Source organism: Hyla sarda, unplaced genomic scaffold, assembly GCF_029499605.1.
Source record: "Hyla sarda isolate aHylSar1 unplaced genomic scaffold, aHylSar1.hap1 scaffold_2148, whole genome shotgun sequence".
NCBI lineage: Eukaryota > Metazoa > Chordata > Amphibia > Anura > Hylidae > Hyla > Hyla sarda.
The window spans coordinates 1-15983 of NW_026608815.1; the positions used below are offsets into that span (position 1 = coordinate 1).

Below are 15983 nucleotides of genomic sequence, written 5' to 3' on the forward strand. Positions count from 1 at the left end.
CTCCTCTCTCCCCCCCCCTCTCCTCTCTCCCCCCCCCTCTCCTCTCTCCCCCCCCCTCTCCTCTCTCCCCCCCCCCTCTCACCCCCCCCCTCTCCTCTCTCCCCCCCCCTCTCCTCTCTCTCCCCCCCCTCTCCTCTCTCTCCCCCCCCCTCTCTCTCCCCCCCCCCTCCTCTCTCTCCCCCCCCTCTCCTCTCTCTCCCCCCCCCCTCTCCTCTCTCTCCCCCCCCCCTCTCCTCTCTCTCTCTCCCCCCCCCCTCTCCTCTCTCTCTCTCCCCCCCCCCTCTCCTCTCTCTCTCTCTCCCCCCCCCTCTCCCCTCTCTCTCTCCCCCCCCCCCTCTCCTCTCTCTCTCTCTCCCCCCCCCTCTCCCCTCTCTCTCTCCCCCCCCCCCTCTCCTCTCTCTCTCTCCCCCCCCCTCTCCTCTCTCTCCCCCCCCCCCCTCTCCTCTCTCTCTCTCTCCCCCCCCCCTCTCCTCTCTCTCCCCCCCCCCCCTCTCCTCTCTCTCCCCCCCCCCTCTCCTCTCTCTCTCTCCCCCCCCCCTCTCCTCTCTCTCTCTCTCCCCCCCCCTCTCCTCTCTCTCCCCCCCCCCCTCTCCTCTCTCTCCCCCCCCCCCCTCTCCTCTCTCTCTCTCCCCCCCCCTCTCCTCTCTCTCTCCCCCCCCCCTCTCCTCTCTCTCTCTCCCCCCCCCCCTCTCCTCTCTCTCTCTCCCCCCCCCCTCTCCTCTCTCTCCCCCCCCCTCTCCTCTCTCTCTCTCCCCCCCCCTCTCCTCTCTCTCTCTCCCCCCCCCCTCTCCTCTCTCTCTCTCCCCCCCCTCTCCTCTCTCTCTCTCCCCCCCCCTCTCCTCTCTCTCTCTCCCCCCCCCTCTCCTCTCTCTCCCCCCCTCTCTCTCTCTCCCCCCCTCTCCTCTCTCTCCCCCCCCTCTCCTCTCTCTCCCCCCCCTCTCCTCTCTCTCTCTCCCCCCCCCTCTCCTCTCTCTCTCTCCCCCCCCCTCTCCTCTCTCTCTCTCCCCCCCCCTCTCCTCTCTCTCTCCCCCCCCCTCTCCTCTCTCTCTCTCCCCCCCCTCTCCTCTCTCTCTCTCTCCCCCCCCCTCTCCTCTCTCTCTCCCCCCCCCTCTCCTCTCTCTCCCCCCCCCCCCTCTCCTCTCTCTCTCTCCCCCCCCCCTCTCCTCTCTCTCTCTCCCCCCCCCCCTCTCCTCTCTCTCTCTCCCCCCCCCCTCTCCTCTCTCTCTCTCTCCCCCCCCTCTCCTCTCTCTCTCTCCCCCCCCCTCTCCTCTCTCTCTCTCCCCCCCCCTCTCCTCTCTCTCTCTCCCCCCCCCCCTCTCCTCTCTCTCTCTCCCCCCCCCCCCCCTGTCCGGTTCTCACCTTGAGGCGGACCTGGCCCTGCCCGTGCGGCTCGGACACGTCGTACTCCCCGGTGACCAGCACGTCCTTGTGAATCTCCTCCCTCAGACACTTGCGGCCATTGGGCGGCAGCTGGAAGGAGATGGGGCGCGCGGGGCCGCAGAGCAGCAGCAGCGGGAGCAGGAGGAGCGGCAGCCGGGCAGCCATGGACACAACAGAGCGCACACTGCCCCCCAGCGGACGAGCACAGCACATCCGCCAGGCGCCTATGAGGTGGAGGCCGCTGATTGGCCGAAAACGGTCACTTGACCGGAGCCGCCGCCATTTTCCTGGAGTCCGATTGGGGAGAAGACGCTCAGTATGGATCGGTGTACATAGCCATCCTATCCCGAAGAGGAGGACGGAGCCGGAGCTCCACCGCCATCATTGTGTAGCCCAACTACAACTCCCAGCATGTCTCTGCAGCATTTATGTGCTGGGCTGGAAGTAACTCCTATCCGCACTGCTGAGCTGTGTATCTAATCCCATCATGTAATACAGTCGGCAGAACTGTGTATCTAATCATATAATGCGATACAGTCTGCAGAACTGTGTATTTAATCTTATAATGCGATACAGTCTGCAGAACTGTGTATTTAATCTTATAATGCGATACAGACTGCAAAACTGTGTATCTAATCTTATAATGTGATACAGTCTGCAGAACTGTGTATTTAATCATATAATGCGATACAGTCTGTAGAACTGTGTATCTAATCTTATAATGCGATACAGTCTGCAGAACTGTGTATCTAATCATATAATGCGATACAGTCTGCAGAACTGTGTATTTAATCTTATAATGCGATACAGTCTGTAGAACTGTGTATCTAATCTTATGTGATACAGTCTGCAGAACTGTGTATCTAATCTTATAATGTGATACAGTCTGCAGACAAGTATCTAATCCCATCATGTGATACAGTCTGCAGACAAGTATCTAATCCCATCATGTGATACAGTCTGCAGACAAGTATCTAATCCCATCATGTGATACACTCTGTAGACAAGTATCTAATCCCATCATGTGATACACTCTGCAGACAAGTATCTAATCCCATCATGTGATACACTCTGCAGACAAGTATCTAATCCCATCATGTGATACACTCTGCAGACAAGTATCTAATCCCATCATGTGATACACTCTGCAGACAAGTATCTAATCCCATCATGTGATACACTCTGCAGACAAGTATCTAATCCCATCATGTGATACAGTCTGTAGACAAGTATCTAATCCCATCATGTGATACACTCTGCAGACAAGTATCTAATCCCATCATGTGATACACTCTGCAGACAAGTATCTAATCCCATCATGTGATACACTCTGCAGACAAGTATCTAATCCCATCATGTGATACACTCTGCAGACAAGTATCTAATCCCATCATGTGATACACTCTGCAGACAAGTATCTAATCCCATCATGTGATACACTCTGCAGACAAGTATCTAATCCCATCATGTGATACACTCTGCAGACAAGTATCTAATCCCATCATGTGATACACTCTGCAGACAAGTATCTAATCCCATCATGTGATACACTCTGCAGACAAGTATCTAATCCCATCATGTGATACACTCTGCAGACAAGTATCTAATCCCATCATGTGATACACTCTGCAGACAAGTATCTAATCCCATCATGTGATACACTCTGCAGACAAGTATCTAATCCCATCATGTGATACACTCAGCAGACAAGTATCTAATCCCATCATGTGATACACTCTGCAGACAAGTATCTAATCCCATCATGTGATACACTCTGCAGACAAGTATCTAATCCCATCATGTGATACACTCTGCAGACAAGTATCTAATCCCATCATGTGATACACTCTGCAGACAAGTATCTAATCCCATCATGTGATACACTCAGCAGACAAGTATCTAATCCCATCATGTGATACACTCAGCAGACAAGTATCTAATCCCATCATGTGATACACTCTGCAGACAAGTATCTAATCCCATCATGTGATACACTCAGCAGACAAGTATCTAATCCCATCATGTGATACACTCTGCAGACAAGTATCTAATCCCATCATGTGATACAGTCTGCAGACAAGTATCTAATCCCATCATGTGATACAGTCTGTAGACAAGTATCTAATCCCATCATGTGATACACTCTGCAGACAAGTATCTAATCCCATCATGTGATACACTCTGCAGACAAGTATCTAATCCCATCATGTGATACACTCTGCAGACAAGTATCTAATCCCATCATGTGATACACTCTGCAGACAAGTATCTAATCCCATCATGTGATACACTCTGCAGACAAGTATCTAATCCCATCATGTGATACACTCTGCAGACAAGTATCTAATCCCATCATGTGATACACTCTGCAGACAAGTATCTAATCCCATCATGTGATACACTCTGCAGACAAGTATCTAATCCCATCATGTGATACACTCTGCAGACAAGTATCTAATCCCATCATGTGATACACTCTGCAGACAAGTATCTAATCCCATCATGTGATACACTCTGCAGACAAGTATCTAATCCCATCATGTGATACAGTCTGTAGACAAGTATCTAATCCCATCATGTGATACACTCTGCAGACAAGTATCTAATCCCATCATGTGATACACTCTGCAGACAAGTATCTAATCCCATCATGTGATACACTCTGCAGACAAGTATCTAATCCCATCATGTTTCGCTGCCGGGCTCTGAACTCACTAGAGGTCGTAGGCGTTCGACCGAATATCAAGGACCGCCCACTTACCCAACGTCACGGTCGGTGGGCGGGGAATCACGTGATCTTTATCTGCTCTTGACGAGAAGGCAGCCTGTTCCCTCGGAGACGCTCTCTGACGTCACTCCCCTGCCCATAAATATAGCTCGTCACACTAAATATTTTGTTACTATGGAAACACGGAGCAGTTGTTTCTGCCTGTAGTAACAGCGCGCTGATTGGTTGGCAGTTCTCCCGCTCCTTTCCATGGTAACCAAAGCCAGCCCCAAATGTTTGTCACAGAGTGTGAGGGAAGAGAGTGATAGCACCCTGTATACGGTATATACTGACCTTATCCTATATATACTGACCTTATCCTATATATACTGACCTTATCCTATATATACTGACCTTATAGTGTGTGAGGGAAGAGAGTGATAGCACCCTGTATACGGTATATACTGACCTTATCCTATATATACTGACCTTATCCTATATATACTGACCCTATAGTGTGTGAGGGAAGAGAGTGATAGCACCCTGTATACGGTATATACTGACCTTATCCTATATATACTGACCTTATCCTATATATACTGACCTTATTCTATATATACTGACCTTATCCTATATATACTGACCTTATCCTATATATACTGACCCTATAGTGTGTGAGGGAAGAGAGTGATAGCACCCTGTATACGGTATATACTGACCTTATCCTATATATACTGACCCTATAGTGTGTGAGGGAAGAGAGTGATAGCACCCTGTATACGGTATATACTGACCTTATTCTATATATATATATACTGACCTTATCCTATATATACTGACCTTATAGTGTGTGAGGGAAGAGAGTGATAGCACCCTGTATACGGTATATACTGACCTTATCCTATATATACTGACCTTATCCTATATATACTGACCCTATAGTGTGTGAGGGAAGAGAGTGATAGCACCCTGTATACGGTATATACTGACCTTATCCTATATATACTGACCCTATAGTGTGTGAGGGAAGAGAGTGATAGCACCCTGTATACGGTATATACTGACCTTATCCTATATATACTGACCTTATCCTATATATACTGACCCTATAGTGTGTGAGGGAAGAGAGTGATAGCACCCTTTATACGGTATATACTGACCTTATCCTATATATACTGACCCTATAGTGTGTGAGGGAAGAGAGTGATAGCACCCTGTATACGGTATATACTGACCTTATCCTATATATACTGACCCTATAGTGTGTGAGGGAAGAGAGTGATAGCACCCTGTATACGGTATATACTGACCTTATCCTATATATACTGACCTTATCCTATATATACTGACCCTATAGTGTGTGAGGGAAGAGAGTGATAGCACCCTTTATACGGTATATACTGACCTTATCCTATATATACTGACCCTATAGTGTGTGAGGGAAGAGAGTGATAGCACCCTGTATACGGTATATACTGACCTTATCCTATATATACTGACCTTATCCTATATATACTGACCCTATAGTGTGTGAGGGAAGAGAGTGATAGCACCCTGTATACGGTATATACTGACCTTATTCTATATATTATATATACTGACCTTATCCTATATATACTGACCTTATAGTGTGTGAGGGAAGAGAGTGATAGCACCCTGTATACGGTATATACTGACCTTATCCTATATATACTGACCCTATAGTGTGTGAGGGAAGAGAGTGATAGCACCCTGTATACGGTATATACTGACCTTATCCTATATATACTGACCTTATCCTATATATACTGACCCTATAGTGTGTGAGGGAAGAGAGTGATAGCACCCTTTATACGGTATATACTGACCTTATCCTATATATACTGACCCTATAGTGTGTGAGGGAAGAGAGTGATAGCACCCTGTATACGGTATATACTGACCTTATCCTATATATACTGACCTTATCCTATATATACTGACCCTATAGTGTGTGAGGGAAGAGAGTGATAGCACCCTGTATACGGTATATACTGACCTTATTCTATATATTATATATACTGACCTTATCCTATATATACTGACCTTATAGTGTGTGAGGGAAGAGAGTGATAGCACCCTGTATACGGTATATACTGACCTTATCCTATATATACTGACCTTATCCTATATATATACTGACCTTATAGTGTGTGAGGGAAGAGAGTGATAGCACCCTGTATACGGTATATACTGACCTTATCCTATATATACTGACCTTATCCTATATATACTGACCCTATAGTGTGTGAGGGAAGATAGTGATAGCACCCTGTATACGGTATATACTGACCTTATTCTATATATTATATATACTGACCTTATCCTATATATACTGACCTTATTCTATATATACTGACCTTATCCTATATATACTGACATTATCCTATATATACTGACCTTATAGTGTGTGAGGGAAGAGAGTGATAGCACCCTGTATACGGTATATACTGACCTTATCCTATATATACTGACCTTATTCTATATATACTGACCTTATCCTATATATACTGACCTTATAGTGTGTGAGGGAAGAGAGTGATAGCACCCTGTATACGGTATATACTGACCTTATCCTATATATACTGACCTTATCCTATATATACTGACCCTATAGTGTGTGAGGGAAGAGAGTGATAGCACCCTGTATACGGTATATACTGACCTTATCCTATATATACTGACCTTATCCTATATATACTGACCTTATCCTATATATACTGACCCTATAGTGTGTGAGGGAAGAGAGTGATAGTACCCTGTATACGGTATATACTGACCTTATCCTATATATACTGACCTTATCCTATATATACTGACCTTATCCTATATATATACTGACCCTATAGTGTGTGAGGGAAGAGAGTGATAGCACCCTGTATACGGTATATACTGACCTTATCCTATATATACTGACCTTATCCTATATATATACTGACCTTATCCTATATATACTGACCTTATTCTATATGTACTGACCTTATCCTATATATACTGACCTTATTCTATATATACTGACCTTATTCTATATATACTGACCTTATTCTATATATACTGACCCTATAGTGTGTGAGGGAAGAGAGTGATAGCACCCTGTATACGGTATATACTGACCTTATCCTATATATACTGACCTTATCCTATATATATATACTGACCTTATCCTATATATACTGACCTTATTCTATATATACTGACCTTATCCTATATATACTGACCCTATAGTGTGTGAGGGAAGAGAGTGATAGCACCCTGTATACGGTATATACTGACCTTATCTTATATATACTGACCTTATCCTATATATACTGACCTTATCCTATATATACTGACCCTATAGTGTGTGAGGGAAGAGAGTGATAGCACCCTGTATACGGTATATACTGACCTTATCCTATATATACTGACCTTATCCTATATATATACTGACCTTATCCTATATATACTGACCTTATTCTATATATACTGACCTTATCCTATATATACTGACCTTATTCTATATACTGACCTTATTCTATATATACTGACCTTATTCTATATATACTGACCTTATTCTATATATACTGACCCTATAGTGTGTGAGGGAAGAGAGTGATAGCACCCTGTATACGGTATATACTGACCTTATCCTATATATACTGACCTTATCCTATATATACTGACCTTATTCTATATATACTGACCCTATAGTGTGTGAGGGAAGAGAGTGATAGCACCCTGTATACGGTATATACTGACCTTATCCTATATATACTGACCTTATCCTATATATATACTGACCTTATCCTATATATACTGACCTTATTCTATATATACTGACCTTATTCTATATATACTGACCTTATCCTATATATACTGACCCTATAGTGTGTGAGGGAAGAGAGTGATAGCACCCTGTATACGGTATATACTGACCTTATCCTATATATACTGACGCTATACAGTATATACTGACCTTATCCTATATATACTGACCCTATAGTGTGTGAGGGAAGAGAGTGATAGCACCCTGTATACGGTATATACTGACCTTATTCTATATATATATATACTGATCCTATATATACTGACCTTATTCTATATGTACTGACCTTATCCTATATATACTGACCCTATAGTGTGTGAGGGAAGAGAGTGATAGCACCCTGTATACGGTATATACTGACCTTATCCTATATATACTGACCCTATACTATATATATTGACCCTATGGTGTGTGAGGGAAGAGAGTGATAGCACCCTGTATACGGTATATACTGACCTTACCCTATATATACTGACTTTATCCTATATATACTGACCTTATTCTATATATACTGACCTTATCCTATATATACTGACCCTATAGTGTGTGAGGGAAGAGAGTGATAGCACCCTGTATACGGTATATACTGACCTTATCCTATATATACTGACGTTATCCTATATATACTGACCTTATCCTATATATACTGACCCTATAAAGTATATACTGACTCTATTCTATATATACTGACCCTATAGTGTGTGAGGGAAGAGAGTTATAGCACCCTGTATACGGTATATACTGACCTTATCCTATATATACTTACCCTATACTATATATACTTACCTTATTCTATATATACTGACCCTATACTATATATACACTGACCTTATCCTAGATATACTGACCATATAGTGTGTGAGGGAAGAGAGTGATATCACCCTGTATATGGTATGTACTGACCTTATCCTATATATACTGACCCTATAGTGTGTGAGGGAAGAGAGTGATAGCTCCCTGTACACGGTATATACTGACCTTATTCTATATATATATACTGACCCTATAGTGTGTGAGGGAAGAGAGTGATATCACCCTGTATATGGTATATACTGACCTTATCCTATATATACTGACCCTATAGTGTTTGAGGGAAGAGAGTGATAGCACCCTGTATACGGTATATACTGACCTTATCCTATATATACTGACCCTATAGTGTGTGAGGGAAGAGAGTGATAGCACCCTGTACACGGTATATACTGACCTTATTCTATATAGATATATATATATACTGACCCTATCCTATATATACTGACCCTATAGTGTGTGAGGGAAGAGAGTGATAGCACCCTGTATACGGTATATACTGACCTTGTCCTATATACACTGACCTTATCCTATAAATACTGACCTTATTCTATATATACTGACCCTATAGTGTGTGAGAGAAGAGAGTGATAGCACCCTGTATACAGTATATACTGACATTATCCTATATATACTGACCTTATCCTATATATACTGACCTTATAGTGTGTGAGGGAAGAGAGTGATAGCACCCTGTATACGGTATATACTGACCTTATCCTATATATACTGACCTTATCCTATATATACTGACCCTATAGTGTGTGAGGGAAGAGAGTGATAGCACCCTGTATACGGTATATACTGACCTTATCCTATATATACTGACCTTATCCTATATATACTGACCTTATCCTATATATACTGACCCTATAGTGTGTGAGGGAAGAGAGTGATAGTACCCTGTATACGGTATATACTGACCTTATCCTATATATACTGACCTTATCCTATATATACTGACCTTATCCTATATATATACTGACCCTATAGTGTGTGAGGGAAGAGAGTGATAGCACCCTGTATACGGTATATACTGACCTTATCCTATATATACTGACCTTATCCTATATATATACTGACCTTATCCTATATATACTGACCTTATTCTATATGTACTGACCTTATCCTATATATACTGACCTTATTCTATATATACTGACCTTATTCTATATATACTGACCTTATTCTATATATACTGACCCTATAGTGTGTGAGGGAAGAGAGTGATAGCACCCTGTATACGGTATATACTGACCTTATCCTATATATACTGACCTTATCCTATATATATATACTGACCTTATCCTATATATACTGACCTTATTCTATATATACTGACCTTATCCTATATATACTGACCCTATAGTGTGTGAGGGAAGAGAGTGATAGCACCCTGTATACGGTATATACTGACCTTATCTTATATATACTGACCTTATCCTATATATACTGACCTTATCCTATATATACTGACCCTATAGTGTGTGAGGGAAGAGAGTGATAGCACCCTGTATACGGTATATACTGACCTTATCCTATATATACTGACCTTATCCTATATATATACTGACCTTATCCTATATATACTGACCTTATTCTATATATACTGACCTTATCCTATATATACTGACCTTATTCTATATACTGACCTTATTCTATATATACTGACCTTATTCTATATATACTGACCTTATTCTATATATACTGACCCTATAGTGTGTGAGGGAAGAGAGTGATAGCACCCTGTATACGGTATATACTGACCTTATCCTATATATACTGACCTTATCCTATATATATAATGACCTTATCCTATATATACTGACCTTATTCTATATATACTGACCTTATTCTATATATACTGACCTTATCCTATATATACTGACCCTATAGTGTGTGAGGGAAGAGAGTGATAGCACCCTGTATACGGTATATACTGACCTTATCCTATATATACTGACGCTATACAGTATATACTGACCTTATCCTATATATACTGACCCTATAGTGTGTGAGGGAAGAGAGTGATAGCACCCTGTATACGGTATATACTGACCTTATTCTATATATATATATACTGATCCTATATATACTGACCTTATTCTATATGTACTGACCTTATCCTATATATACTGACCCTATAGTGTGTGAGGGAAGAGAGTGATAGCACCCTGTATACGGTATATACTGACCTTATCCTATATATATACTGACCCTATAGTGTGTGAGGGAAGAGAGTGATAGCACCCTGTATACCGTATATACTGACCTTATTCTATATATACTGACCCTATAGTGTGTGAGGGAAGAGAGTGATAGCACCCTGTATACGGTATATACTGACCTTATCCTATATATACTGACCCTATACTATATATATTGACCCTATGGTGTGTGAGGGAAGAGAGTGATAGCACCCTGTATACGGTATATACTGACCTTATCCTATATATACTGACGTTATCCTATATATACTGACCTTATCCTATATATACTGACCCTATAAAGTATATACTGACTCTATTCTATATATACTGACCCTATAGTGTGTGAGGGAAGAGAGTTATAGCACCCTGTATACGGTATATACTGACCTTATCCTATATATACTTACCCTATACTATATATACTTACCTTATTCTATATATACTGACCCTATACTATATATACTGACCTTATCCTAGATATACTGACCATATAGTGTGTGAGGGAAGAGAGTGATATCACCCTGTATATGGTATGTACTGACCTTATCCTATATATACTGACCCTATAGTGTGTGAGGGAAGAGAGTGATAGCTCCCTGTACACGGTATATACTGACCTTATTCTATATATATATACTGACCCTATAGTGTGTGAGGGAAGAGAGTGATATCACCCTGTATATGGTATATACTGACCTTATCCTATATATACTGACCCTATAGTGTTTGAGGGAAGAGAGTGATAGCACCCTGTATACGGTATATACTGACCTTATCCTATATATACTGACCCTATAGTGTGTGAGGGAAGAGAGTGATAGCACCCTGTACACGGTATATACTGACCTTATTCTATATAGATATATATATATACTGACCCTATCCTATATATACTGACCCTATAGTGTGTGAGGGAAGAGAGTGATAGCACCCTGTATACGGTATATACTGACCTTGTCCTATATACACTGACCTTATCCTATAAATACTGACCTTATTCTATATATACTGACCCTATAGTGTGTGAGAGAAGAGAGTGATAGCACCCTGTATACAGTATATACTGACATTATCCTATATATACTGACCTTATCCTATATATACTGACCTTATTCTATATATACTGACCTTATCCTATATGTACTGATCCTATAGTGTGTGAGGGAAGAGAGTGATAGTACCCTGTATACGGTATATACTGACCTTATCCTATATATACTGACCGTATTCTATATATACTGACCTTATCCTATATATACTGACCCTATAGTGTGTGAGTGAAGAGAGTGATAGTACCCTGTATACTGTATATACTGACCTTATCCTATATGTACCGACCTTACCCTATATATACTGACCTTATTCTATATATACTGACCTTATCCTATATATACTGACCCTATAGTGTGTGAGGGAAGAGAGTGATAGCACCCTGTATATGGTATATACTGCCCTTATTCTATATATATATACTGATCCTATAGTGTGTGAGGAAAGAGAGTGATAGCACCCTGTATACGGTATATACTGACCTTATCCTTTATATATATATACTGACTCTATAGTGTGTGAGGGAAGAGAGTGATAGCACCCTGTATACGGTATATACTGACCCTATCCTATATATACTGACCTTATCCTATATATACTGACCCTATAGTGTGTGAGGGAAGAGAGTGATAGCACCCTTTATACGGTATATACTGACCTTATTCTATATATACTTACCCTATACTATATATATTGACCCTATACTATATATACTGACCGTATCCTATATCTAATGACCCTATAGTGTGTGAGGGAAGAGAGTGATAGCACCCTGTATACGGTATATACTGACCTTATTCTATATATATATATATATATATATACATATATATATATATACTGACCCTATAGTGTGTGAGGGAAGAGAGTGATAGCACCCTGTATACGGTATATACTGACCCTATACTATATATACTGACCCTATACTATATATACTGACCCTATAGAGTTTGAGGGAAGAGAGTGATAGCATCCTGTATACGGTATATACTGACCTTATTCTATATATATATATATATATATATATACTGACCCTATAGTGTGTGAGGGAAGAGAGTGATAGCACCCTGTATACGGTATATACTGACCTTATCCTATATATACTGACCTTATCATCTATACATATATATATATATATTGACCCTTTACTATATATACTGACCTTATCCTATCTCTATTGACCCTATAGTGTGTGAGGGAAGAGAGTGATAGCACCCTGTACACGGTATATACTGACCCTATAGTATATATACTGACCCTATACTATATATACTGACCCTATAGTGTGTGAGGGAAGAGAGTGATAGCACCCTGTATACGGTATATACTGACCTTATTCTATATATACTGACCCTATAGTGTGTGAGGGAAGAGAGTGATAGCACCCTGTATACGGTATATACTGACCTTATTCTATATATACTGACCCTATAGTGTGTGAGGGAAGAGAGTGATAGCACCCTGTATACGGTATATACTGACCTTATCCTATATATACTGACCCTATAGTGTGTGAGGGAAGAGAGTGATAGCACCCTGTATACGGTATATACTGACCTTATTCTATATATACTGACCCTATAGTGAGAAAGCCCCCATATCGGAAGCGAAGTGGGAGAGGAGGGGGCACATGACAGGGGGCAGCGCAGCGGGAAAGTAAAGTAGGGGTCAATGGCAGGTCAGGGGGAGGGGGGGGGCATAGAGGAGGGGGAGTTGAGGAAGGGGTTGGAGGGGTTAAAAGGAGGCCTGAACCGGAAAGGGGACCCTTTTCACCTGACGACGCGGAGGAAGAAGTTGCTCCAGGCTGCGGGACTCACGTTTGCGATGGCGGACTTGGAAGCGGCGATCCGGCGGGTGAGAGAGGAGCTCCGGAGGAGAGGCACGGGATGGCTGGACCAGCAGCTCCATGGTGATGCAGCGGGGACGTCGGCATCTGCCCCAGCGCCTCCGCGGACAAGAGGGAGGAGGTCCAGGACGCCATCACGGGTGAGCCCCGACACGATCCCACGCTCCCCGCGCCGGCAGGAGAGCCCCGCCAGGGACCCTCCGGTGAGGCCTGCTGCTGCCCCCACCTCTGATAGCGGTGAGTCTGCCGGGAGGAATCTCGGGCTGGGGAGGGGAGTGGTGGAGCCGGCGCGTGCAGAGCAGGGGAGCTCTGCAAGAAGACGCAGCAGGAGGGGAGAGGCGGAGCTACTGACGGCCGGTCCTACTGCTGAGGCTCCGAGCACTGGGAGGGCCCGGCGGTCGGGAATGGACAGAAGCTTGTCACCAGCGGCCCGGCGGGGTGCGAGTATGGAGACTGCTGCGGCCGGGAGAGCCTGCGGCCGGGACACTGTGCACACTGTGGCGACTGCGGGGGAGCGGCGCCGGCAGGCTCCTTCCCCCAGGAGACATCCTACTTCAGGTCGGGAGACACGGGGGTGCGGGAGGTTAGCTCCGCCCCCAGGGCTGCACTTGGAGGCGAGGAGGTATCTGAGGACGAGAGGGATGGAGGATGCGCCTCTCCTGTCTCGGCTGCTGAAGAAGTCGCCGGGGATGACAGTAATGACCTGCAGCCTGCGGTGGCCAGTGTGGTGGTGCCGCCAGCGGCCGCTCGGGCCGGTGGTGAGTCGGGTCAAGAGGTGTCCGTGGAGAGATCCGGAGGAGGAGCGACACGCTGTGGTCAAAGAGGAGCGGCAACCGCTGGGCCGTCCGCCCCAGAGAGGTTGGGTGAGTGGACCACTGCTTGGGGGTGGGGGGGTTTGTGGGAGGGTTTGTCTTCTTTGCTGCGGGATGTCCGGTATCTTTTGCAGGATAGGGCTGCTTTTGCAGGATCTTTTGCAGGAGACGTGCAGATTTCGTCATGAGTGCTCCGGTTGCGGAGGCGCCCATAGTCTGTCGCGGTGCTTTGGGAAGGGGAGATGCTGAGGCAAAAGGGGGTCACGCCGGTGAGGGTGGAAAGGATGCTTCCTTTCCTAGAGGCGTACTCAAATAGGCGGGTGGCGGAGTTGCTGAGGGTGGGATTTTCGGAGGGCTTTCGTATTCCGTGTTCGCCGTTTAGGGACTTGGGGGTAGTACGCAACTTAACGTCGGCATTGGGTCACCCGGATGTGGTGACGGCCAAGTTGTTTAAGGAAGTTGAGCTGGGTAGGATGGCGGGGCCATCTGCGGCCCCACCGCTGCCGAATTTGAAGATCTCTCCGCTTGGGGTAGTTCCCAAAAAGGAGCCGAATAAGTTCAGGCTCATCCACCACCTCTCCTTTCCTGAAGGGGAGTCGGTGAATGACGGTATTGACCCGGCGCTATGTGCTGTGTCGTACACGTCGTTTGATGCGGCGGTGGAGTGGGTGAGGCGGTACAGCAGGGGAGCGCTGTTAGCAAAGACAGACATAGAGGCTGCGTTTAGGCTCCTTCTGGTCCAAACCATTTTTGTGGATCGTTGCCTTCTTATGGGCTGTTCTATTTCTTGTTCGTTTTTTGAGTTTTTTAGCACGTTTTTAGAGTGGGTAGTGCGGTCGGAGGCTCAAGTTCCTTTCGGTCCTGCATTACCTCGACGATTATTTGTTTTTGGGCCACGCTGGTAGGGCGACATGTGCGATTTTGCTGCAGACGATGGAGAGGGTGGCGACCTGCTTCGGGGTGCCTTTGGCACCCGACAAGACGGAGGGGCCGTCAACGGCGTTGAAATTCCTGGGCATTGTCATTGACACGGTGGCCTTCGAGTGTAGGCTGCCGGAGGACAAGCTTCGGGACTTGAAGGGGGCGATAGAGGGGGCGTTGCGGACTCGGAAGATTAAGTTGAGGGACTTGCAGTCGTTGTTAGGCCGCCTCAATTTTGCATGCCGCATTATACCCATGGGGCGGGTATTTGTAGGCGTTTGGCGGGTGCTACGGCGGGTGTGCGGCGGCCGAATAACTTTGTGCGGTTGTCTGCGGAATTGCGGGCGGATTTGGGGATTTGGCTGGAATTCTTGGACAGGTATAACGGGCGGTCGATTATCATGGAACGGCAGGTGTCCATCTG

At 44.4% G+C, this 15983-nt stretch overlaps 2 protein-coding genes across 3 annotated transcripts in view; one reads left to right on the forward strand and one right to left on the reverse strand.

The window, feature by feature from the left end:
• Nucleotides 1-1359: 1359 nt before the first annotated feature.
• Nucleotides 1360-4134, reverse strand: LOC130319654 (transmembrane emp24 domain-containing protein 10-like; the record flags this gene model as incomplete). The annotated part of the gene is given in 2 exon segments (XM_056552958.1): nt 1360-1667; nt 4096-4134. A coding segment is annotated over 1 exon segment (234 nt), but the record flags the coding sequence as incomplete, so codon positions are not given.
• A 91-nt stretch (nt 4135-4225) lies between these two features.
• Nucleotides 4226-15983, forward strand: part of FOS (Fos proto-oncogene, AP-1 transcription factor subunit) — a 30337-nt gene continuing 18579 nt past the window's right edge. Inside the window, exon 1 of one of the 2 annotated variants that reach the window (XM_056552955.1) lies at nt 4226-4360. Coding sequence is in view for 1 of the 2 variants with exons in the window: in XM_056552954.1 (XP_056408929.1) it covers nt 4381-4382 (2 nt within the window). In the remaining variant the exon portion in view is untranslated. The other variant, XM_056552954.1, reaches the window with a different exon arrangement.